General features: G+C 50.6%; 1 protein-coding gene across 3 annotated transcripts in view; it reads left to right on the forward strand.

Annotated features, from left to right (window-relative positions):
* Positions 1-6,417: 6,417 nt before the first annotated feature.
* Positions 6,418-26,341, forward strand: part of LOC120682303 — a 50,016-nt gene continuing 30,092 nt past the window's right edge. Inside the window, exons 1-8 of one of the 3 annotated variants that reach the window (XM_039964135.1) lie at positions 6,418-7,605; positions 14,850-14,965; positions 15,737-15,945; positions 16,556-16,675; positions 17,146-17,214; positions 17,293-17,418; positions 26,076-26,131; positions 26,216-26,315. In XM_039964135.1, the coding sequence (XP_039820069.1) occupies positions 6,770-7,605; positions 14,850-14,965; positions 15,737-15,945; positions 16,556-16,675; positions 17,146-17,214; positions 17,293-17,418; positions 26,076-26,131; positions 26,216-26,315 (1,632 nt within the window). In that variant the 5' untranslated portion in view covers positions 6,418-6,769. Of the gene's footprint in view, positions 7,606-14,849; positions 14,966-15,736; positions 15,946-16,555; positions 16,676-17,085; positions 17,215-17,292; positions 17,419-26,075; positions 26,132-26,215; positions 26,316-26,341 lie in introns of all 3 variants that reach the window. The other 2 variants (XM_039964134.1, XM_039964136.1) reach the window with 2 other exon arrangements.

Raw genomic sequence — 26,341 nt, forward strand, 5'->3', positions numbered from 1 at the left:
GGCAGGTATAATTATTGGATTGTAGAACAAATAAAATATTTAAGCTATTGTTGATTAATCTAACCACTAATTAAATCTATGAGATGTTTTCATTTTTAATCTTTGAAAAGGAGCAACAATAAGTGATTACTTACACCTTGATTTGAGTATTTTTATTATTGACTTATCAACTGATTTTTATCAAAACACCAATAAGTTGGACGGTTGATCTTCAAAATACCTGAGTACCTGATGGACACACCGTGCTAAGTGTCATGGACGGACATACAAATCTATTCTTATAACTAGGCTTGGGGCCCCACCTATTTAGGGGCCCTGTGCGAGTGCCCACCTCACACACCCTCTTCAACAGGCCTGCCTACCGTTTAGCTCTTCATTCGAACTAAACAACCATTTAAATGGGTTAAATGGTCTTTAAATAGGATAAACGGTTGATTAAATGTAAACATCTAGCCACAAGGTGTGTAAATAAGTTAAACGGTCACGTAGATGAACAGTGCCCAGGGTAACCATTTAGCCCTAGGGTGAGATACCCCAAGGTCATATCCCTAACAATACATAGGAGGTACCCACACAATTGGAGAATACTAATCATTTACAAAGTGACAACATCACTTCTATTACTTGTTGTTTCCTGCTATGGAAGCGACCTAGCTCTCTTATTTAGCTGCTAATTCTCCAAAATGACCTTTTAATTCACATATGTGTTCAAGAATTGATCAAATGTGGGTTTTAGCCTTGCATCTCTCTCAAAACTTTAGCTTGATTCACCTCCTAGGTGCACACTTCTGGATGGTTCCATTTGATCGCTCTTTGGCTTGTTGTGATCGAAACTGGAACTTCTAATTTTAGGACACCAGAACTTTTAGTTTTTGTTGCATCAGAGGATCAATCGCCTATTGAGATGAACTCTCCTGCCTCTCGTGAATAGAGGGTTTTATGGTGATTTTCAATCATTCTCTACCATCATGAGTCTTCTAAAGCGCCACATCTCTCAATACATTTTCTCTTTCGAATTTTGAGGACTTTCTTCATTGATATTCACAAGCTTTGCCTTTAGTTGATTTGGCTTGAGTTGGCTGAACCAGTACCTTGGTATGTTGCAAAGCAATGGTGCTGATACGAAGGATGGCTTGTCAACTTACATCTCATGTAGGGTTAATCATCCTTCGTTAAGGGCCGATTACACCAGTCGACGAAAAAACATGTAATTGTTAGTCATATGAGGAAAAAAATTATATTGTTCATAATAAGCATATCGCTTTAACTTATCAAGTGGTGGTAAAGTATGTAATATTTTGATGTTCCTATTTTTAAATAACTTATCAAATATGCGATCAAATTTATAAAGATCAAAGATAGATCATACCTCTTCATGCCAATAGAATTAGTTTATGAGATGAACAAGAATACAATTTAGTTTTTGGTTTCCATACAAATTTAGCAACATAAAAATCCTTATCTTCATCATCTGAACTATCGGATTTGGAGTCAGCAATATGCATATTAGATCAATGAATTTTATAACTTTCTTTAGATTTATTGATTCTATATTCTAGACATGAGGTTCTCACATTTCGTTAACACAAAGAAAATCATATCCCTCCATTTTTCTTTAAGATGGGAATGTATACCGCAAAAAGTCAAATAAACCAAATCATTACTAAAAAGAGACAAACTAAAATAACAATTCTTAGAATTCTGAATCGTTTGAAGTAATGAAGAGCACTTTCATTACTTCCTTGTCTAATCGATGTCAAGTTAGGCAAATTTAATTCGTTGGTCCCATTATAATGTAATCATGAAAATTTTGTTCTCGATGATTCCTAGAATGAATAGAACTAGGAGTTAATGAAGATCCCCATGAAAAAGCCATTCCAATTGAAGACAAAGAAAACAATATCACTTTTAAAGCATCCATGGAAATAACTTTTCTCAACTAAGCTATGTATTGGGTAATGTGTCCCATGTTGCCAGTGGCGGATCCAAGAGTTGGACTTAGGGGTGGAGGGCTTATTTCTCCTTTTTCTTCCTTCGTTTTTTTCTTTTGTTCTTCTTCTTCCTCCTTTTCTTCTTCCTCTTCTTCATCCATGGCTGAAAAATGGGGAGGGGGGCTCCATTCATGATAGTATGGGGCTCTAGCCGCCCTGTCCCATGCTAGATCTGCCCCTGTATGTAGCTCTTTGACTTCACCACTAAATTTTAAAAATTAGACTCACCAGCCAAGAGGATATTGAGTCACACTATCTAAACTCAGCAAAATAAAATTTTTGGTACAACTTAGAACTGCCCAAATCCACATGTGTAGGTCATGCTAGCCGCCACTGCGTGTGCGGGCCGCCGCTGTTGCACTAGCCATAGCAGCATCGCTAGCTTCGCCAGTGCCGACGGACGGAGATGCTCGACGAAATGCAGGTGGAGAAGAGGAATGGGAGAGTGTGTGAGAGAGAGAGATTGGAGAGGAAGAGAGGGAGAAGGAGCAAGTGGGAGAAGAGAAGACTATAGAAGGAGTCTTTTGTAAATGTGTGCCACCGTGGTGCCAAGTTGCATGCCACATCAGCTTCGGGTGCTCGCGTGGGCCGCATGGGACCTCGGATGACACAATTAACACAGTTTAGGGACCCAGATGCACGATTTGAGAGTTTAGGGGCCTAGGTGAAACTTTGGGGCAAGTTTGGGGACCTGGGGGTGCAATTTACTCTTTATTTTTCATCATGTTAGTCTACTCTTTTTTTAATTTTTTTTGGCAAAATCTGTATTCCAATTTTGAGTAGTTGGTTTCTATGTGTAGAAGCAACATATTGTACAATAGGATTGACACGTGAGTTTCAATAGGTTTTATGAGTGCACGTCGCAAGTAATTATTAAAAACATCATTCGATACTAGTCCATAGGAACACCAGTACCTCGTAGGAATGGTACACTGTAAAAGTATAAGGTGGTATAAAATCTACAATTTCATTTGTTTGATTAGGAACAACCGAGCTAGACATAATAGCAATAATATGGATGGGTTAGGGTGAAACACCAGAGAACCGGAAGCCATGGTTTCAGAATACACAACATTCAGTTTTGATGTGTGCGGCATTTGTTTTGTGGTGGTGGGCTCTGTCCAGCAAAATAATTCATCAGCATCCCATACGTAGGCTTTTCCAAGGGAATAGCAGGTTTAGCCTGTGAACTAGGTTTGGCAGATGCATGTGACCTACTATCAATAACATCACTACCATCTATGATTTTACCTTTTTTATTTTAAGCAATTGATTGGATAATCTAGCTATTGTATCAACTTTAGTTTGTTTGATTCAACAATTCTCTTATCCACTAAAGAAGACAATAAGCCCATGCAAGTCAGGACTCAAAGATACTTACATTCTTTATTATCTTAACTCGTTTGTCTTTATGATGACATCCCTACAATATTTATTACCTCAACATGCTTGTCTTTATGGGGCTGCTAGTGCTCGAACGTTCGATGTCCGGACTCTACATTGGATGCTATGATCACCATCCAATTAAAAATTGATGGTTGTCATTGTACCAAAAAAAACTCGCGCTGAAACATTCTTTAATGTTGCGTGCAACATTGTATCACCATCATCGTCCGCATGCTCACCATCAAGCTGACTTTTGTTCATTGCATAGATTATTTGTTTCGTTAGTTTCCACCAGAAAAATTCTTCCTTATGTTCCCACCAAAAAAAATTGAGTGCAAGTCACCATTCAGAAAAAAAGTGTGAATCATAAGATCTGACTGTCAAGGCATGTGCTGCAACAAACAATATTAACATATGAAAAATTCAATTTATAGGTGTGCTACATTCAAAAACCATATCCACAACATGCAAAATCCAGATCTCAGAGGAAACTATAAGAAAAAGTTATAATAACCTCAAAAATTGAACCTAGAAATCACATGTTTCTAGTTTCACTACCTTTCTCTACATGCTAAATCACTAGATGCAACATCACAAATTATAGCTTGCAACATCCAATAATGTTTTGCAACATCTGAACACTACATAAAAACCTCAAATAGGTAACATAGGATTGGTAACGGACCATAAATATTAAAGGTAACGAACATCATTAATGCCCATTACCAAGGCATCCAGACCATAGTATAGCCTCAGCAGCAACAACGCCCGTCACCAATAACGGCACAATGGTAACAGGCATAAACAATGTCAGTTACTAATGACATAGGTAATAGTTGTCACACAACGTCCGTTACCTGCTCCTAAGATCCCGAACCCGAAATTATACTTCAATCGAGTTGAACTGCGCCTGATGTCCACCCCTACCCCGAAATGAGAGAATCATGAACTCTTAGACCCTTGTGACTTCCCCTTGGTGACTTTTCTGAAACTGTGAAGAATTGAATTTTGAGAAATTTTTCAGCTTCCTGGCATCTTTGACACTCCTCTTCACTAAGCTATTTGAAAGTTGTTGGATGATATTATCCTAGTCAAACTCAGTGTTGGCTACTATCTCAGACCCTCTTTGGTAGAGATCCCAAAGCAGGCTAAATCGAGGTGAAACTCTTCCAAACAGATATTTGAGAAATAAAATCTCTGAAATGAACTAAGGAACTAGCAACTCCAATTCATTTCTCGCATAGAATATGTTTTTTCGCAAAGTAATCATATAGAATCAAGTGAGTTACCTACAACCATTGAATCACTTCTCTCAGAGAATCAACTCTAGCTCATAGACAATAGGAAGCAGGTGGAGCACTACCAAATTGACCCTTACCAGGAGTAGAATGATCGGTTTTGGCAACAAAGATCTTCCCCATAAAGTATGTGCTAAACACTAAGTACCAAACATGCAACACTTTTGCAAATCATGCACCTAGCGGCAGTCCTACCAAACAGGAACTTTTAGTTCTCTAGATGAGAACTTTCTATTTTGATGAGAAACAAAAGCATATGGTTTTTAAGAGCTCGTTCCGAAAACTAGCAAACGCCTTCCTAGAAGGAACTCTATCAAGGATAGATGCCGCGCCTTGGGTTCTGCTAGCATCGATAGGCTAGCAAGGATGCCCTCAAATGCTGATGCAAAATAACAAGAATTAGAGTTTAAAAAGTTTTAAATTTGAAAAATAAAATAAGATATTTGCATTTGATTTATTGGATAAAAATAATCTTAGTTGGCTATAATCCTTTATAGAGTGATTAGGAAGGTCATGCCCCGAGCAAGTCCGATTGGTTTATAAAAATGTGATAAATTTGTATTGTTAATTCGGATTCATCTAAAATATAGGACCAATATATGCAAATTTTTATAGCTGCCTGTAGCAACGGCTAAGGAAATTTCCTATTAAAATTAAACCAATCAAGGTGAAAGACGGTAAATACAAGTGCTACCACCGGCTATCATATACAGTACGTTGTATCCCTCCAGTCAGATAATATGCACCACTTTTGCAGGAAACATAGGTCAAACAAGATTATATTCGAGACGAATTCGCTAATAATTTTATACCTAAGATTTGGTCACAGGAGTCGTACTTGGCCATGTGGTGTAGGAACCATGGCAATAGATTCCAATGTTTGACCTCGGCGGTGTGTGAGTCAGTAGCATTACAAGATTAAAAATTTGACCCATCTTGAAAGATAATCAAAACTAAAAGAAATTTCTCAAGCTAAGCAGTAGCTGCTCGCCGCGCAACCACTACAGGCAGCCATGTCACTTTCACACCAACGAATTAGGGGGCGTTTAGTTCCCAAAAATTTTCACCTCGAAATTTGTGTCTTCTTCTTTGGACACATGTATAGAGCACTAAATGTAGTTAAACAACAAAACTAATTGCACAGTTTAGATGTACACGACGAGACAAATTTTCTGAGCCTAATTAGTGCATGATTAGCCATAAGTGCTACAGTAATCCTCATGTGCTAATGATGCGGTCAAAGGCCTCAAAAAATTCGTCTCGCGGTTTCCAAGTGAGTTCTGAAATTAATTTTTTAATTAGTGTTCGAAAAACCCTCTCAACATCTAATCAAATCATTGATGTGACACAAAAAAATTTAAATTTAGGAACTAAACGGCCCCTTAAAAAGCCGTGGCCGGTGGCCGGTGACCACACAGCTGATGAGGTTGCTGGTTGCAGAAGGCCACACGCCAGGCCCCGCCGAGCTCACCTGGCGTCGGCGACAGGGACGCCGCCGCGGCAAGCAAATTTGCTTTTCGTGCTCCACAGAATCAAAGGAATTCCCGGTTCACGGCTGTCAAAGGAGTCCAAGAGGGAAAGGGAATGGGAGCAGTCACCAGTCAGATCCAAGAGCAGCATCCAGCGAGCCAGCAGCGTTGGCGGGGACTCATCACGAGCTGCCGCCACCGCGGGGTCGCGGGCCCCACCCCCGAACAAATCGCCCCAGCTGGCCGTCTCCTCCACTTCTCTCTCTATCAATACTTTCTCTCTCCTCCGCCACTCCCGTCCCGAGTCCTCGCCAGCAGCAGCAAGCACACTCCGCTTCCCCTACCCACTCCCTCGCTCACTTCCCCCAATCCATCATCCTACCCTCCCCGCCGTGCGCGCGCGGGCGCTAGGGGTTTGGGGATCTCTTGCGGCGCTCCCGTGATCCGGGCCGATCCGCTCGCCGCCGCATCGTCGTCAGGCGTTAGGGCGCGCCGCCGCCGCCCGATCCGCTCCCTACCGCGGCGAATCGGGGGACGCTGCGAGTGGGCGGGTAGCCCGGTGCCCTGCTAGCCTCCAGCGCTCGCCGGGCCGGGCAATGACCCGGAGCGACCGGCGGCGGCGGCGATGAGGGGCGTCGCGTGGTGGGCGGTCCTGTTCGCGGCCTTGGGTGCCGCCCGAGGGGACGGCATCCTCCCCGCGCTCGCGTTGGCGCCTGAGCCACGGCACGATGACCGCTTCGCGCTGGTTCCTGTTGAGGCCGGTGGCGGCGGCGATGGCGGCGAGGCCACGGCAGGGCTGCGCGGGGAGCTCCCATGCCAGACGTACTCGGCCAACTCCAGGACCTGCGAGCAGTTGAACGGCTCCGGGTCGTTCAACACCTCCTGCGTCATCAGCTCGAGCTCCTCGCTGGACGGCGATCTATGCGTGTACGGCGACGGGAGCGTGGAGATTCGGCCCCACGTGAAGATCATCTGCCCTGTCAGGGGATGCTACATCACCGTCAATGTCTCTGGGAGCATAACGATCGGTGAGCACGTCGAGGTGATTGGGGGCTCAGTCAGCTTTGATGCGGCCAATGTGACGTTGGACCACCACTCGACCATCAACACCACCGCTCTCGCCGGGGAGCCCCCTCCCCAGACGAGTGGGACGCCGCACAGCCTGGAAGCGGCTGGCGGAGGGCATGGTGGGAGGGGCGCGTCATGTAAGGTGTCCAATGACACCAACTGGGGAGGCGATGTGTATGCATGGTCAACATTGGCGTGGCCCTGGAGCTATGGCAGCATGGGTGGCAGCATGTCCGCTGATCAGCAGTTTGGAGGGTATGGAGGAGGCCGTGTCATGCTTAGGGCGAGGGACTTTATGAATATTGATGGACATGTGCTTGCTGAAGGTGGTGTTGGCAGCCTCAAAGGAGGCGGCGGGTCTGGCGGAAGCATTATAATACATGCTTTCAAGCTGTAAGATCTACATCACTCAAACTTATACCTGTTTTATTATCAGTTGCCACAGCAATCTAAATTCTCCGGCAAATCAGAAACTGTGTCCTACTTAATATTGGTATACTAGGATAACTGATTGTGCGGTTATCACCAGCAAGAAAAAGCCACTGCAGTCGTTAGGCATTTAAACGAGGCTGTTCTGAACTTTGGGGATTCTCTTTTTCTCTAACATCCACTCACCTTTGCTGTCCATCTTCTGGACAAACGTGGCCTTATTTTTTTTTCTTTTCTTGACCTCTCTCTGCTGTTCTCTTGAATCATGAAATCTTTATAATTGCGACCACTTTGGTTTGTTTTGTGTGTCATGCTGCCCATTATGGCTTTATCTTAGCTTAGGCAGAAGGTTTTCCAACTTGTGGTTACAAAGAAGAAACAGTTTGCTGGTTGACCAGAAAAGGAACATGGAATAAACAATGACGAGCTTGTTCTCTGCTTTATGAGAGGAGCTATAGGCGGTCAACTTTGATCTAGTATTTCTCTATCTGTACATTGATCAGAACATGATCTCGTCTGGTGATCATACCAAGAGGTTGAGTCAGGCCCAGGTAACCATAATCACACAATGAGTAATGCTAAACCACAAGACCAGCAATTAATTGATGAATCAAGCATCGTGTCCAAGATAGACTAGAGGCAGGAGCATTTGCACAGATCACACCTCTAGCAGCATGGCTTAGTTTGCATGTCCAAGTACAAGTCTCCATGGTGTCATGGTTAATTGGGCAATAACTGTTGCCATGTTGATGACGTGCATGCTCTGCTGTGACCATCTGCAATGTTCTGAACACTGTCAAATCAAACGGGGCAACCACAGATTATGGGTGTTTTTTGTTTGATCCATCAGGGAGCTATATACACTTGAAGGTCTGGCTAGGGATGAAGAGGAAGAACGTAAGGGTCTTTTTGTCCGATGTCACAAAATTCAGTGTTGAGTGTCATGGTACTTTTGTAGAGTCTCAAGGCTTTGTAATGGCAGTTTTTAGAGCTTTATGGTTGCAGTGGATTTCTCAAACTGCTTGATGGTTGTGGTGATATTTATTCTATTATATAATTTCCTGTCAATTTCAATGATATTTGTTAGTAAATGAATGTGCATATATTGTTCTGAACAAGGCTGCTATTAGCAGGCCATGCCCCTTCCATGCAATTCCTGGTTGCTGTCTTGCTAGCAAGCAAGGGGCTGGATTAACATGTTGAACTGCTTTTGGAAATCATACCATACTAGTCAAAGACTTAGCTTACTTCGTGCATATTTTGTCTGAGTGTTCTCATTAACCTAGTTTTGCCCTTGCGAACCTTTTGATGTGGTGCACACTAAGAAATTTACAGCTTTGGTATGAATTGCAATGTCTATGTTTAGCATAGGATGGATCTGCATTTTGCGGGTTTTGGTTGGAAATACACATTTTTTAAGAAATGATATATCTCTATTTGAATTGTAGAGAGTTGGGCAAACACCACACACCCAGGAGGGGGGGTGACCTTTGATATATATAGGCCGTATAGGCTTGGAGTACAAGTAAGACAGTTACAAGTCAAATATAGCTATATACATCTAATACCCGCCCGCAGTAGCAGGGGGAGCTTGGCGAACACCAAGACTGGACCTAAAATCAATAAACAACTGTACAGGAAGGCCCTTTGTCATAATGTCAGCAAACTGATGCGAAGAAGGAACATGAAGAACACGAACTTGTCCCAAGGCAACATTCTCGCGAACAAAATGAATATCAATCTCAATATGCTTGGTCCGTCGATGATGAACTGGATTGGCAGTCATATAAACTGCACTGACATTGTCACAATAGACGACCGTAGCCTTTGAGAGTGGAAGATGAAGTTCTTGTAGTAACTGGCGGATCCAGCAGCACTCAGCCACAACATGAGTAACAGCCTGATACTCAGCCTCAGCGCTGGAGCGAGACACCGTAGTTTGCCTTTTGGAGGACCAGGAAACCAGAGTGTCTCCAAGATAAACACAGTAGCCTGAAGTGGAGCGCCGAGAGTCAGGACAGCCAGTCCAGTCTGCATCAGAATACGCTGTGAGGGAATCCACAGGACCAACACCAATCTGAAGGCCAGAAGACAAGGTCCCCTTGACATAGCGCAGGATGCGCTTGACAAGAGCGAGGTGTGGCTCCCGAGGGTCGTGCATAAACAAACAGACTTGCTGAACAGCATATGCAAGATCAGGCCTAGTAAGAGTCAAGTACTGAAGAGCTCCAGTAATACTCCGATACTCGGAAGGATCAGCAACAGGAGGTCCATCAGACGCAGACAGCTTGGACTTACAGTCAACTGGAGTCGTAGTGGAATGACATTCACTCATGCCAGCACGCTTGAAAAGATCTAGAGCATACTGCCGCCGTGACAGGAACAGACCATGAGAAGACCAAGTAACTGAAATCCCCAGGAAGTGATGAAGAGCACCAAGATCAGTCATAGCAAACTCAGTGTGAAGCTGACCAATAATAGAACGAAGCAGGGCATCTGAAGAGGCTGTGAGTACTATGTCATCCACATATAATAGAAGATAGGCCATCTGAGAGCCATCCTTGTAGACAAACAAGGAAGTGTCGGATACTGAAGGAACAAAGCCCAATTGTCGAATATATGTGGCGAAACGCTGGTACCAAGCACGAGGAGCCTGTTTCAGACCATATAGTGACTTCTGCAACAGACAGACATGATCAGGATGTGCAGGATCAACAAAACCAGGAGGCTGCTGGCAGTATACTGTCTCATCGAGATGTCCATGAAGAAAGACATTCTTCACATCAAGCTGATGGATCGGCCAATGAAGAGAGGCTGCAATACTGAGAACCGTCCTGATAGTTGCAGGCTTAACCACAGGACTGAATGTCTCATCATAATCAACTCCATGCTGCTGTGAAAAACCCCGAACGACCCAACGAGCCTTGTGGCGAGCAAGAGAACCATCTGAATGTTGCTTGTGTTTAAAAATTCACTTGCCAGTTACCACATTAGCCCCTGACGGGCGAGGAACAAGACCAAGATGCCAGGTGCCATTATCCATAAGAGCTTGATATTCATCCGCCATGGCAGCTCGCCAATTAGAATCAGCAAGCGCACTCCGATAATTGGACGGAATCGGAGAAGCAACGACATGTGAAGCGGACAAATTCTTGTAGCTCTTGGGTTGAATAGTACCTGTCTGAAGACGAGTCAGACGCCGCAAGGCAGGGGGTGGTGATGAGCTGCGCATGGGCGGCTGCGGCACCACACGGAACGAGTCGGCCGACGGCTGAGGCATAGAAGCAGAAGGCAGCACTCCCACAGGTCCGTGTACCGGACGCCGCACTGGAGGTGGTGACGGAAGGCGACGTGGTGTAGCAGGCTGCTGCTGGTGAGCAGGCTACTGTGGTCGTCGAATGTAGACCTGACCGAAGCGGCCAGAAGGAGCAGCAGGTTGCTGGGGGCGGCGAGCATAGACCAGACCAAACCGGCCAGGCGGATCTGCAGGAGCAGCAGCCTGGTGTGGAGCTACAAGTGACCTGCCCGGTCTAGAAGACGTCGAAGAGCCTGGTGGGGTACAGGACCGCTCCCACCAGTACCAGTGGCACCTGAAGAAGAAGCTGGTGGGGGCACAAGACCATGCCCACCAGCACCAGCAACGCCAGATGTCGAGGAAGAAGGCTGCTGCTCAACATCCGAAGATGGAGCGACCGACGCCCTAGCTGCAGCATTGTTAGTAGAGCAAGGCACAAATATATCTGAATCATCGTCCTGTAGAAAGTCAAAGGAGGAAGAGGGGACAGGATTGTCGCGGGCGAAGGGAAAAGAAAGCTCTTCAAAAACCACATGACGAGATATAATAACACGACAAGTCGAAAGGTCAAGACAACGATATCCTTTATGTGCCGAAGGATAGCCCAAAAACACACAAGCAGCAGACCGAGGGGAGGGTTTATGAGGGGAGGTTGCTTGGAGGTTAGGGTAGCAAAGGCACCCAAAGACCCACAAGTGATCATAGGTGGGATGGCAGCCATGAAGGCGCACATAGGGAATTTCACCAGAGATGGATGTGGAGGGGCGCCTGTTCAGAAGGTAAGTGGCTATAGATAATGCCTCAGCCCAATAGCAGGGCGGCATGGAGGCGTGCATAAGCATGGTGCGCACTGAGTTATTGAGGGTCCGAAGAACACGCTCGGCCTTGCCATTCTGAGGAGACGTACAAGGGCAAGAATGACGGAATATAATCCCATGGGAGGCTAAGAGAGGCGTGGTGGCATTGTTAATGAATTCTCTGCCGTTATCAGTCTGGAAGCATTTTACTGGAAGGTGGAACTGAGTTTGCGCATATGAAATAAACTGAACAATATGCTCATGAACATCAGACTTATGATGAAGAGGAAACGTCCAACAGTAATGAGTAAAATCATCCAGTATTACTAAATAATAACTGTAGCCCGAAACACTAGGAATAGGAGACGTCCAAACATCACAGTGTACTAACTCAAAAGAAGATGTCCTGGAGGTATTGGTACTAAAGGGTAGACGGGTGTGTTTGCCTAGCTGACAGGCATGACACAAAGAATGATCTGCTTTAGTACAAGTGATGTGTTTATTCTGGCGAAGCGAGGCAACAGTGGCTGGAGTTGGGTGACAAAGACGCTGATGCCACAAAGAGGTAGAGGCAGCAAGGAGGGCGTGGGCAGTGGTAGGCGCTGCAGCAGTGATGGTGTACAAGTCGCCAACACTATTGCAGCGAAGGATCACGTGTCGTGTCTTGAGGTCCTTCACAGAAAAACCAAAGGCATCAAACTCAATGGAACAATTGTTATCGCGAGTGAATTGACGAACGGAAAGAAGGTTGCAAACAATGGATGGGACGACAAGGACATTGTTCAAAACGAAGTTAGATGCTGTGGTTGGAAGAAAAGACTGACCACGAGACGTGACAGGAATATGAGTGCCATTGCCTACAACAATAGAAGAATGCAGCGAAGGGGTACGGGAGAGGAGTATGCCTTCAGAGGAGTGCATATGAGTGGTGGCACCGGTGTCCAGGACCCACAGAGACGAGCCCTGGACAGACATCTGTTGGAGGGCTGCGATGAGGCCTGCTTGATCCCAGGAGGGTGCTGGACCCTGAGAGAACTGGGACGGGGCGAAGGCAGTGTAGGCCTGCTAAGGCGCAGGGCCCAGCAAGCCCTGTCCGCTCCATCCGCCTGCAGCAGAAGGGCTGGCGCGGTAGCCAGACCCCTGGCCGGGCCAGCCACCCGCCTGGCCTCCCACCTGGGCGGCCCATGGATTGAAACAGATCCACGGGCCTGCTGGGTAGGGAGGGCGCGCCTACTGTCCGCCCTGCTGTCCGCCGCCGCCTTGCTGTCCGCCGCCGCCGCCGTTGCGCTTCCTCCTGGGGCGGCGCTGCTGCTGCGGCTGCTGGGGTACATCAGAGAGTGCCGAGGGGAGGCGGCAAGCAGAGCCGCAGCCAGTAGGGGAAGACGAGGCGACGAGGGCGGTGTTGGCGATGACTGAAGCCTCGTTCGCTAGACGGAGTTCCTTCAGGGCGAGCTGGTCGAGGGCGGTGGCGAACGTCATGTTGGGGGTGCTGGCGATGAAGTCGCAGGTGGTGCTGAACTTAGGGTTAGCACCACGTAGAAGGTTGAGGACGAGGGTACTTTCTGCGACCTTCTCCCCAACATCACGAAGACGATCAGCAGCCCGCTTGAGCTTTTGGCCATATTCTTCAGCAGAGAGGTTGCCCTGGTTGATGTTGTGGAACTCATGGCTGAGGTAGATGGAGTGTGGAGCTTTGTTGGCGTTGAAGTGGTTCTCGATGGCGACCCAAAGCTCGCGCGCAGTCTGATCCAGCGCCATGGCGAAGTCGAGCACAGATTCGGAGACGGATCCGTACAACCAAGTACGGACGCAGCAGTCGTTCTGCGCCCAAGCGGCTGTAATGGGATTGGGCGCAGCAGTCCCGTCGATGTGCTTGAGGAGGCCGAATTTACTGCACATGGCTGTGAAGTAGTTGCTCCATTTGGTGTAGTTGCACGAGCGAAGCTCCAGCGTCACAGGAACGTGGGACTTGATGGAGATGGTGGCGAAGGGGTTGATGGCGTCTCCCATGGCTGCAGCGCTTGGAGAAGATGCACTGTCGGAGAGGGAGGACATCAACTGGAGGAAGCCCTAGATGGGGCTGGTGGTGTGGTGGACGGCGTGCGGGGAGGCGCACGTCGGAGCAGATTGGATCTGCTAGGGGGAGGGGCGCACAGCAAGGAGCCGGCGCGCCCTAGGGCAGCGGAAGGAGAGGGAGGGGGGCACGGCCAGGTCTAGGGTAGGGCTTGGTCTCGTGATACCATGTAGAGAGTTGGGCAAACACCACACACCCTAGGAGAGGGGGTGGCGAAGCCCGTCGCCTGGCCTAGGGGGGTAGGCGGGTACCTAGGCGGCTGCCCAGCTGTTGCTGGCGAAAGGCCACCAGATCCGCCATGGCAGGGACGCGTGGGGGCGGCGCGGAGGTCGGGCGACAATGGGAACATGAGGCAGCAGCGTTCGGTGGGGGAAGAGGCGGTGGCAGCGGGCAGATCCGCCAAGGCGCTCTCTAGGCGGCGGAGGATGCAGGGGCAGCCGCGGGTGTGCGGTGGCGGAGGAGGAGGCAGGGGACGGAGACCCGCGGCGGCGGCGGAGGCTGGGATGGCGGGGGCAGAGGATGCGGGGGCGATGCAGGGGCGAGAGGCGGGGGCGAACGAGGGGAGGGGAGGCGTCGGGGAGAGGATAAGGTGGGAGGTGGGCTGTTGAATAGTTGGGCTGCTTTGATGGGCTTCCTTTTCGACTAAAGGCCCACTGGTCCCCTGTTTTTTTTTTTCTTTTAGAGGTGTATATGATGTATATGGCAAGGTATATGTATGTATATGGCACCGCCTAGGAAAACGCCTAGGAACGCCTAGGCGCGATTAATCCCGCCTAGGCGCTAGGCTATGGGTCGCCGCCTAGAAACCGCCTAGTGCCTAGCTGAACCATGGTTACAAGTCAAATACAGCTATATACATCTAATATGAATAAAAAGAAATGGAAGTTTTTTTTTACTTTTCGCCATGGTTAATGGTCAACGCAGTAACTATTTTCTATAATTGTTACTGTAAGGGCAAAAAGGCTATGTTGTTGTTGTTGTTGTTACTGTAAGGGCAAACTGTCAATATATTTGATATTCACAAACATTCCCTACTTCTTAGATATGGAAATGGTACAATAAGTGCTGCTGGTGGTAATGGATGGGGTGGTGGTGGTGGTGGGAGGATATCTCTGGATTGTTACAGCATTCAACAAGACCTGGAAATTACAGTTCATGGTTAGTATTTTCTGACCTTAGTTTTTCTGCAAAGTGTTGTGTACAAAAGACCATCCGCCATCAATTAATGAATAAAAGTACTGTTTGGCATGATGTATCGGTTGGTTGTAACACTAGCTACAAATTTTATTCAGGGAATTGGGGATGGGACATGCTATTATGCCATTTGCAGAAATAGCTCTGTGGATGCATTCTGTTGAATTGATTACAATAAAAAAAATATTTCGATTGCTTACAATTGGATGCAATGTAGTTATAATATAAGATAGTGGTCAGAGTGCTTAGGAGGGTCAACTTAGGCTGACTTATTTTGGGATTGTTTTGCATATCAATAATTATCTCACTATTATGTAAAAGCATCATTCCTATATACATAAATGTCTCAGTTTAGGGTTTGAGTTTCAGTGCCTCAGAGGCATACACGTTCAATGTACAATGTAAGCTGTTATATTCGCGAACACACAGGAGAGATGTGTATCATTATATTAAAGAAGAATAACAAGGCTAGAACCCTTACAACACACACCCTAGAGATTCTTAGGTTATATTCTCACCCGTGACAATATAGAACAAGAACACCCTCTACCATAGAACCTTTTCTCCTTCAGATGCTAGGGCTTTTGGCCCCTAGGGTTTGCTAGGGCTTTTAGGCCCTAAGATGTCACTGTTATGATTTCTCTTTATCCATTCTCTTTGATATAACCTTTTCTATTGTAGTTCCTCTTTCTGTCTCTGTCCTTCGTTGATATCATTCTTTTTGAAACACATCAGGTGGCCAGAGTTTCGGGTGTGCTCAGAATGCTGGTGCAGCAGGTACAATATATGATAGTTCATTACAGACTCTCAAGGTGAGCAATGGAAATTTCACGACACACACAGAAACTCCATTGCTTGGTTTCCCAATGACTAGACTTTGGTCTAATGTGCTTGTGGAGTGCAATGCACGAGTGCTGGTTCCCTTGTTGTGGTCCAGAGTACAGGTTTGTTTCAAGAGCCCGATTAACATCTTATTAACAATTTCCTTTTACATCTATGTATATGTAGATATCTGAGCTTCTTTGTTGCGATTATGCTACACCAATATCCAAATTTTTTGGTGGTATTTCCCCTTTTAAGGGGTTGAACTATAAGACATGCAGCAGTCTAATTCTGAAATTTAACATATCAAATTAAAATGTCCTTTGCAACAAGCTTGTTGCTTGTATAGCGCTGCTAGATTTATGGGCATGGAAATGGAAATTGTTTGGATACGGATTAAACTACCATAGCCTTAATGAGTGTGATTGTCGGCTTCTCCTTTTGTGTGCACCATTGTCAACTTTCTGTTACATGGTTCAGTGAACATTTATGCAGTTACATGTACTGAAAATATAATTATATTGTTTCAGATTTGATCTAGAAGACATTATCAGACTCTCAGATTTGTTTTATATGCTATTTTAAGAATCTTATTTATGTCCATTAATTCCATTTACCTGATCACTTTATTTCTTCCTATATTCCTGTATTACCAACTTACCAGCCTCTTTGTTGCAGCCTAGCATTTCTGTTAGTATATTTGCTCTTCCGTCACTATTTTGTTATTGTCAGGTGACAGGTCAAATTAGACTGCTTAGTAAGGGCAGTATCTGCTTTGGGTTATCAGAAAATCCAATATCAGAATTTGAGCTGGTAGCAGAAGAGCTTTTAATGAGTGACTCTGTGATAAAGGTAAAATGCTCATTGCCTTCACATTATTTTGTTTCTTTTGGGTCTCTAAGTAAATAAGTAATTTTAATATGCATGTCAGGCGACTGACAGTTGAATGTAATTAACTTTTCTAAATATCAACTTGGAGACATGGCAATATCTATGTAAAAAAAATACTTTTCTTGTCATCAATGCAGCATATATCAGATGCTATATACCATAGGTGTCCCTTTTTCTATATACTGGATGCTGTGTGTCATGCTAGAGTCATAAAGTTGTCCCACACTATTATATTACCCACTGAATTTATACGAAATCGATGCTTGTAAAAAAATATGTGCTGTATTTGGTAGTTGATGCATTATATTGTTCCTTCATCATAATGTAGTTTTAGTTACCCTTGTTTGTATTCCTTATTTCTCTTATGGAAGGTCTACGGAGCTTTCAGAATGTATGTCAAAGTGCTCTTGATGTGGGATTCAAATATTCAGATTGATGGTGGGGCTAAAGATGTTGTTCTTGCATCTATGCTTGAGGCAAGAAACCTTGTAGTCCTCAGGGTATGTTTCTTGAAGCCCTCACTGTCAAAATCTTTATTTTAGAACTGGTGTTCACTTTTCTTTTCATTACTGTGGCAGCATGGTTCCGTGATATCTTCCAATGCTGATTTGATGGTCTATGGGCAAGGACTTCTTAACTTGAGTGGCCCTGGCGATGGAATCAAAGCCAGACGACTGTTTCTCTCTCTATTTTACAACATTGAAGTAAGATTGTAGTATATGTATTACCTACGTTGTTTTCATTATACCATGTTACTATGCTGAATGGTATAAAGTTTTTCCTGTTTAATATTCCTTCTGTGAAGACCAAATGATATGATTTATATATCATTATGCTAAGTAACTTGATTTGCATCAACTATACTCCTAAATCTATTACACCTTTGTTTCCTCAATGTCTTGAGTATAATTAATTTTGAACTAAGTACAATCAAGAGGCTTCCAATATTTTATTCATGATATATCAGTACAGTATATAATTAGCAACAAATGAATCTTCTAATTTTTTCAATAATATACTTGGGCCTGTTTATTGATGCAAGGTTGAGCTTCTTCCTCATGTAATATTTAAAACTCTGGGCCACATGAGAAGATGTTGGGTTTCGAACTTAACTACTGAATCTACTTCATAGGGCTTCTATGTAAGCTTATTTTGCTGCAGCTGCGGCCGCCGCCCAGAGCGCCCACGCTGCTGCCCAGCGTGCCGCCGCCGTCGATCCGACCGTCGTGGCGCCCTGGTCACCCGCCGCTGCTTGGCCTGCGGCGCCCTGGCTTCCCGCCGCGGTCCTCGCCGTCGTCGAGATCCTCCCCAACCCACTCCTCCCGCCGCCGGCGCCCCAGGACGCCGCCGCCGCGGATTCCACCGCCCGGGCGTCCTTGGCCGCCGCCGCCCCTGGCGCAGCCGCGACCGCCGCAGCCCAGGGCGCCGCCGCCCTTGGCGCCGCCCCTGCCCCCGACGCCCCTCCTCTTGGCGTCGCCCACCCGGCTCCCGGCGCGGCATGGCCATGGCTCCAGGGAGCCGCCGCCGCCTCCTACGCTGCTGGCAGCCCGCCGCCGTGCCAGCGGCCGCTCCTGCAGCCGCGCGCCGCGGGCGTCGCGGCCGTCGCGCCCACCCTCATGCGCGCCGCCCCTGCTCCTGCCGCTGCAGCCCCTACTGCCGTCGGCACCAGGGCCCTTCCCGTGGGCGCGTGGACCTTCGGCGCGGGCACCCCTCCTCTGCTCCAGGGCACGGGCCGCACCGCCGCAGCTACCGCCTCCCTCGCCGCCGCGCAGGCTCAGGCCGTCGCGCCCGCAGACTTGGCCGCCGCCGCTGCCTTTGTGGCCGCCGTCGCGCCCGCCGCGCACGCCGCGCAGGCCGCCGCCTCCCTCGCCGCCGCGCACGCCGCGCAGGCCGTCGCGCCCAGGGACCCCGCGCGGGCCGCTGCCTCCCTCGCCGCTGCGCAGGCTGTCGCGCCCGCCGCGGGCGCCGCGCAGGCCCAGGCCGTCGCGCCCACCGCCCAGGGGGGTGACCCTCGTTCTCAGCCCCAGCCGGCGGCAATGCTCGCCGCTGCTGCTTCCCTGTTCGCGCCGTTCTGGACCCCGCCCGCTCCACTCAGCCAGCAGCCGACCTGGCCTAGGGGGTGGGACCAGGCCGCACTAGCGCAGTCCTTCAGCGCCATGGGGCGGACGCCGCCGGTCAGCACCGAGTGGATCGCCGACTCGGGTGCCTCCTTCCATACAACCCCACATGCCGGTATCCTCTCTTATGTTCGACCCCCACACCCCTCTTGTCCTTCTTCCATCATGGTTGGTGACGGGTCTTGCCTTCCTGTCACCGCCGTGGGTTCTGCTCCTGGCTCTTTTCGTCTTCCCAATGTCATTGTTGCTCCTCAGATGGTCCATAACCTTCTTTCCATTCGTCAGTTTACAGCTGACAATTCTTGTTCCATCGAGTTTGATTCTTCTGGCCTCACTGTAAAGGATTCGGTCTCCCGGCGTCCGCTACTCCGGTGTGACAGCACGGTGCCCCTTTACACCCTTCGCCTTCCTCCTTCCGCTGCAACACTCGCCTTCTTCTTCGCCCTGGCCGTCTTGGTCTGCCGCTTTTGCCGCGACACCGTCTTCCACCACCTGGCACCGCCGTCTTGGTCATCCTGGCCGCGACGTTCTGGCTCAGCTCAATCGTAGTACCGATGTTCCTAGTACTAGGGCTCCTGCTGAGCCCCTCTGCCATGCATGCCAGCTCGGTCGTCATGTACGGCTCCCTTTTTCTTCTTCTTCTTCGCATGCGACGCATGTATTTGACCTTGTTCACTGTGACCTGTGAACCTCTCCTGTACTTAGCCTTTCTGGTTATAAGTACTATCTGGTGGTGGTCGACGACTTCTCGCACTACTCTTGGACGTTTCCTTTGCGCGCCAAATCTGAGACCTTCCCCACCCTCCTCCACTTCTTTGCCTGGGTGTCCACTCAGTTCGGCCTCACCGTTAAGGCCGTCCAGTGTGACAACGGGCGGGAGTTTGACAACTCCACCTCCCGTTCTTTCTTCCTCTCTCGGGGTGTTCAGCTGCGTATGTCTTGTCCGTATACCTCTCCTCAGAACGGCAAGGCTGAGCGGATGATTCGCACGACGAATGACGTCGTGCGCACCCTTTTGATCCAGGCCTCTCTGCCCCCGCGCTTCTGGGCTGAGAGTCCACACCGCCACCTACTTGCTCAACCGTCTTCCGTCCACTGCTTCTCCTGCTCCCACTCCACACCACGCTCTCTTCGGTACCCCTCCCCGCTACGACCACCTTTGAGTCTTCGGGTGTGCGTGTTACCCTAACACCTCCGCCACTGCTCCTCACAAGCTGGCGCCCCGCTCTACTCGTTGTGTGTTCCTCGGGTACTCCCCTAACCACAAGGGGTACCGATGCTTTGATCTCACCTCTCGCCGCGTCCTGATCTCCCGACACGTCGTCTTTGACGAGTCGGATTTCTCCTACACCTCCACCACACCTCTTGACCCCGAGCTGGAGTCTCTGTTTCTGACTGATCCGGTGGTTCAGCCACTTTTTCCTGTCTGTCCTTTCCCTGTAGGTTTTCCCGATACACCGGCACCGTTCCCGGTGATCACTGCTGTGCCGAGCGCGGCCCCGGTGCCCGCGGTCGCGCCTCGCGCGGCCCCCGGACCTCCGGTCGTGCCGCGCGCGGACCTGATGTCTCCCACTGCGCCACGCGCGGCCCTGGTGCCTCACCCTGCACCTGCGCGGTACGCTCTGCCGGTGTAGGTGTCCTGGCGTCGCTCCGCGCCGAACCCGGTGCCGCAGCGGTACGCTGAGCCGGTACAGGTGTACCGGCGTCGTTCGGCGTCGACACCGGCGCCGCCTCCTGCTCCGGAGTCCCCTGCGACGCCGGAGCCGTCACCGCCGCCGCCTCCTCCGGCTCCTTCTCGAGCCGAGCCGAAGGTGTACCACCCGCCAGTCATCCATCGGGATCCTCGGCATATCCCATCCCATGGTGACTCGGCGGATGGCTTCTCAGGCCGCGACTCTACGCTATCGAGGGAGAGCCGCGGGTCTCTCTGGTACCCTCCTCTGTCCGCGACGCCTTGGCGGATCCTCACTGGCGTCGCTCGATGGAAGAGGAGTACGCGGCTCTCCTTGCCAACCAGACGTGGGACCTCGTGCCGCGTCCATCTGGTTGCAATGTGGTCACCGGCAAGTGGATCTGGACGCATAAGCGTCGAGCTGATGGCACAATAGAGCGCTACAAGGCTCGCTGGGTTCTCCGGGGGTTCACCCAGCGGCCTGGTGTGGACTACGATGAGACCTTCAGCCCAGTGGTGAAGCCTGCTACTGTGCGCACGGTCCTCTCGCTCGCGTGCTCTCGCTCCTGGCCTGTGCACCAGCTGGATGTGAAGAATGCGTTTCTTCACGGCACTCTGTCAGAGACAGTGTACTGCTCTCAGCCGGCGGGATTTGTGGACTCGAGTCGTCCGGATATGGTCTACCGGCTCAACAAGTCCCTCTATGGTCTGAAGCAGGCTCCTCGGGCTTGGTACTCTCGGTTCGCCACGTTCTTGCTGACTTTGGGATTCACCGAGGCCAAGGCTGACACTTCTCTGTTCATCTACCGCCGTGGAGATGAGACTGCCTACCTGCTGCTCTATGTTGATGACATTGTGCTCACCGCCTCCAGTCAGCAGTTGCTTGAGCGTGTCATCTCCTTCCTGAAGCAGGAGTTTGCTATGAAGGATCTTGGTCAGCTCCACTTCTTGGGCGTTACTGTTGAGACTCGCCCGTTTGGCCTGTTCCTTCACCAGCGGCAGTTTGCACTCGACATTCTGGAGCGGGCTGGGATGACTGATTGCAAGCCATGCTCCACTCCTGTCGATACTCAGGCGAAGCTGTCTGCTGATCTGGGTGATCCCGTGGCTGATTCTACTGCCTACCGGAGTCTTGCCGGTGCCTTGCAGTACCTGACCTTCACCAGGCCGGATCTCACCTATGCCGTTCAGCAGGTCTGTCTTCACATGCACGATCCCAGGGAGTCTCACCTTGCTGCGCTGAAGCGTCTCCTCCGATACGTCCGTGGCACTGTTGGCTTCGGCTTAGTTCTTCACCGCTCTCCCACCTCTGAGCTGGTGGTCTACACCGACGCTGACTGGGCTTGCTGCCCGGACACTCGCCGCTCTACTTCCGGCTACGCCGTCTTCCTGGGCGGCAACCTGGTCTCCTGGTCGTCCAAGCGGCAGCCGGTTGTCTCCCGCTCCAGTGCTGAGGCGGAGTACCGGGCTGTCGCTAACGGCGTCGCGGAGGCGTCCTGGCTTCGACAGCTCTTGGCGGAGCTCCATCCCTCCCGGCCACGCATTTCCGCTGCGCGATTTCCCCTGCGTCTCGTGTGCTGAGACCTGCTGCGGGCTACGCCGGGCACTAGAACCTGCTGCGAGCTACGCCGGGCTCGCACGCCGTAGGGGGAATGTTGGACCAAGGATAAAGGCCCGCACCCCTCCCACTATAACACCTGGGTTTTATAGTCGGGTTGGCTAGGTGGGGCGCTCTAACTCTTCCTATTCTGGTATTTTATGTGTTTAATCAGCTGAGTTAGAGTATTAATGTATTACAGTTTTTGTTAAGTAAGTTCTGTTCCTACAATATTTTCCTCTACATGTTTCGATTGGCATCAAGTGGACCTTATTTAGTTTTAAACCCCCTCTGGATGAAATTAGAAGCATGATTCCCCCAAAAATAAATTATATGGTGTGCACGTATTACAAGACCAAATTCTATAGCTTTGAATTTGGTCAATAATTAGACTAGGTACGTATGGATTTAGTGGCACAGAATTTGTACCACAATAATTGTATTGTAATCTACATTCCTATGTTTTTGTTTTTGTCCAATTAGTAACTATGTGTGTCAATAGAATTTGTGGTCAAAATTTCAATTTAAAATACTATGTAATGACGGGAATTATTGCTATATTCCTCCAACCCTAGATGGGTGGGTATATATAGATCCAACACATGGGCCTCTAGATGGGCCTCTATACACATGGGCTCAATATACTCCAACACCCCCCCGCAGTCTGAACTACCGGCGCAGCGGTGTTCAAGACTGGACAACAAGAAAGCTAACACGCCCCGCAGTCTGAACAACCGACGCAGCGGTGTTCAAGACTGGACAAGATGAGAGTACAAGAAGAGCACAAAAATGGCTAATACCCCCCGCAGCCACAACTAGCCACCGGCTACGTTGAGGCTGGATCGAAACTCCGAGAAGGTCGACGAGGGCAGCCCTTTCGTGAAGATGTCAGCAAACTGGGAGGTAGTCGGGACATGGAGTACCCGAACATCGCCGATGGTGACTCTGTCGCGCACGAAGTGTAGGTCGATCTCCACGTGCTTCGTCCGCTGATGCTGGACGGGGTTGGTGGAGAGGCAACGAGTGCGGCGGCGGTGGGCGAGGACGATCCGGGCGCGAGACCCCTGGTGATCTCCTCAAGGGCGAGGTCGTCCCGGACCTGCAGGAAGGTGGGGAAGGGCCTCTGGCGGGCGATCCAGCTCTTCAGGTGGTCGTAGGTGCTGCTCAGTCCCCGTAGGACATTGAGCACCAAGACCCGATCGGACACCGGATCCCCGAGGTCGTGAAGAGCATCGGCCATGCTCTTCATCCGCCGGCAGTACTCACCGACGGAGAGGTCCCCCTGCACGAAGGTGCGGAAGGTGGCGTCGAGCTGGAGGGCGCGGTACTCGGCGTTGCCGAGGAACTGCCCCTCGAGCGCCACCCAGGCCTGCCGCGCGGTGCCGCCGTGTGTCCTGACCAGGTCCTGAAGATCCAGGGAGATGGTCCCGAAGATCCAGGACAGAGCGACGCTGTCGAGGCGCAGCCACGTCACGTCCCGCGCCTCGATCGGCGAGTCGACGAGGACGTGGTCGTCGAGGGCGTAGCGGCGAAGGGTAAGGAGGACCTGGTCCCTCCAGCGGCCGTAGGAGGAGGACGCGGGGTCGAGGAGGACGGAGACCAGGGCCCTGATGTTCTGGACGCCGGCCGCCTGGAGGTGGAGCTGGGCGACCATGGGGTCGGTCGGGTCGTACCTAGCTCCAGCTCCAGCTCTAGCGATCGGGGCCTGGCGTGAGGAAGAGGCGTCGGGCTCGTGGTCGACGGGCCGGCCGGAAGAGACGCGGAGGAAGCGCTCCGCCTCGGCGACCCGGAGAGCGAGGGCGTCGGCCGTGGCGCGCTCACGCTCCCAGGCGAGGGAAGCTGCGCGGACCCGCTCCTGGGCCGCCGAAGCCTCCGACTTGACAGCGAGGAAGGCCGCGGCGAGTGCGGCGTCGGCCGGCTGCCCGCGGATGGCGATGGCGGAGAGCGGCGCATCCGCGGGCGGCATCCCGAGCCCGGTCCACGCAGTGTCGGACGCGGCGTCGACGACGGGCTGCTTGCCTGCGGCGATGGCGGCGCGGTGGGCAGCAGCAACGGCGGGATCGGCGGCCCCGTCCTCAGGAGCAGCCCCCGCGGCGTGTAGGAGCTGGGCTGCGGCCCGCAGGACCGCCGGATCGGCGCCCGCGGCCTGCAGCAGTTGTGCTGCGGCCCGCAGGGCAGCCAGATCGGCACCTGCGGCAGCCATGGCGGCCTCCATGGGCTGCTCCACCACGGGAGGTGGCTCCAAGGCCTGCTGGAGAGGACCCGCGCCGGGGCCCGCGGCTGGAGCAAGGGGGGCGGCGTCCCCGGCCCCTGCAGCGGCTGGTTCGGCGGCGTCCGGACCGCCGCGCCCGAGATTGGCGGTGAGGACCACCGCAGGGGCGACGGCGGCCGCTCCCTGGGCGGATCCCGCAGTGCCCGCCGCGCCCGCGCCCGGTCCTGGAAGGGCGGCGGCGGAGCGGGACCACGCGCCATGACGCGGGCCAGAGGCGGCGGCGGCTGCAGGGAATCCAGGCGGGGCGCCCAGATCCGCGCGAGTGGGAGCAGAGGGGGAGGGAGGAAGGGGAGGGAAGGAGGAGGGGGGTGGGGAAGGTCTCAGACTTAGCGCGCAAAGGGAAAGTCCAAGAGTAATGAGAGAAATCATCAACAATGACCAGATAATATCGATAACCAGACATGCTGAGTACAGGAGATGTCCACAGGTCACAGTGAATGAGATCAAAAGCATGCGCAGCATGCGAAGAAGAAACAGAAAACGGAAGTCTAACATGACGACCTAACTGGCACGCATGACAGAGGTGCTCAGCAGGAGCCCTAGTACATAGAACATCGGTACTACGGCGGAGCGGAGCCAAAACGTCGCGGCCGGGGTGACCAAGCCGGCGGTGCCAGGTGGTGGAAGAAGGCGTCACGGCAAAAGCAGCAGACGAAGAAGCCGAAGGCGAGGCAGCGGAAGCAGGAAGCCGAAGAGTGTAAAGGGGCCCCGGGCTGTCACATCGGAGAAGTGGACGCCGGGAAGCCGAATCCTTCACAGTAAGACCAGAAGAGTCAAAATTCGATAGAACAGGAGTTGTCAGCAGTAAACTGGCGAATAGAAAGAAGGTTGTGAACCATTTGAGGAGCAACAAGAACATGAGGAAGACGAGGAGCAGAACCCACGACGGTGACAGGAAGGCAAGACCCATCACCAACCATGATAGAAGAAGGACAAAAAGGGTGTGGGGGTCGGACAGAAGAGAGGATACCAGCATCGGGAGTGGTGTGGAACGAGGCGCCCGAGTCGGCGATCCACTCGGTGCTGGTCGGCGGCGTCAGTCCCATGGTGCTGAAGGACTGCGCCAGAGCGGCCTGGTCCCACCCTCCAGGCCAGGTCGGCTGCTGGCTGGGCTGAGCGGGCGGGGTCTAGGAAGACGCGAAGAGTGGAGCAGCACCAGTGAACATGGCCGCCGGCTGGAGCTGAGGACGAGGCCCCCCTCCCGGACCCTGGAACGGCCACATCGAGATGCGCCCTGACCATGGGTTGCTGAAGGATGGCCAGGGCGTACCTCCAGCAGCAGGGGCGGGAGTGGGAGCCGGAGCCGGTGTCGGCGCGCCGCCCCGACGGCCCCCACCGGTACCGGTGTTGCCAGAAGCAGGGCCACCAGTGCCACCACCACCACCCCGTCGCCGGCGACGTCCACGTCCCCCCCTCCTCCGGTCTGCCCAACGGAAGGAGGAACAGTGGAGGAGGTCGGTGGAGTAGCAAGGGGAGGAAGTACTGTTTGGGCACATTGACGTGCAACTTGGGAACATAACAATTAAATTCACTTTCTGTGGTCATTCTAGATCCTGTGCTATTGTACTCATTTTCGTTTTGGTGTGTTTATTATCCAGCTAGTTTAAGTTGTCATATCAAAAAATAACATTCTGATATTTTGAATTTTGTTCTTAAATATTTATTATTTTGGGACTTAACCATGTCCGTCGGTATGTGAACAGGTTGGTCCTGGTTCCCTTGTTCAGGCTCCACATGATGAGGCAGTTCAAAGTAGCTTGTAAGTTATGTTATCTTACTGCGAACTAATAATCTTTAATTCCTTCTAAACAGTGCATATTATTGAGATATTTGTGGTAATCAGGGATGCACTTTCACGCTGTGAAAGTAAAACATGTCCTAGTGAGCTTATTACCCCACCTGATGATTGCCACGTTAACCGCTCCTTGTCGTTTACACTGCAAGTAAGTATAATTAAATCTACATTCTT

Source organism: Panicum virgatum, chromosome 7N (assembly GCF_016808335.1).
Source record: "Panicum virgatum strain AP13 chromosome 7N, P.virgatum_v5, whole genome shotgun sequence".
Taxonomy (NCBI): Eukaryota; Viridiplantae; Streptophyta; class Magnoliopsida; order Poales; family Poaceae; genus Panicum; species Panicum virgatum.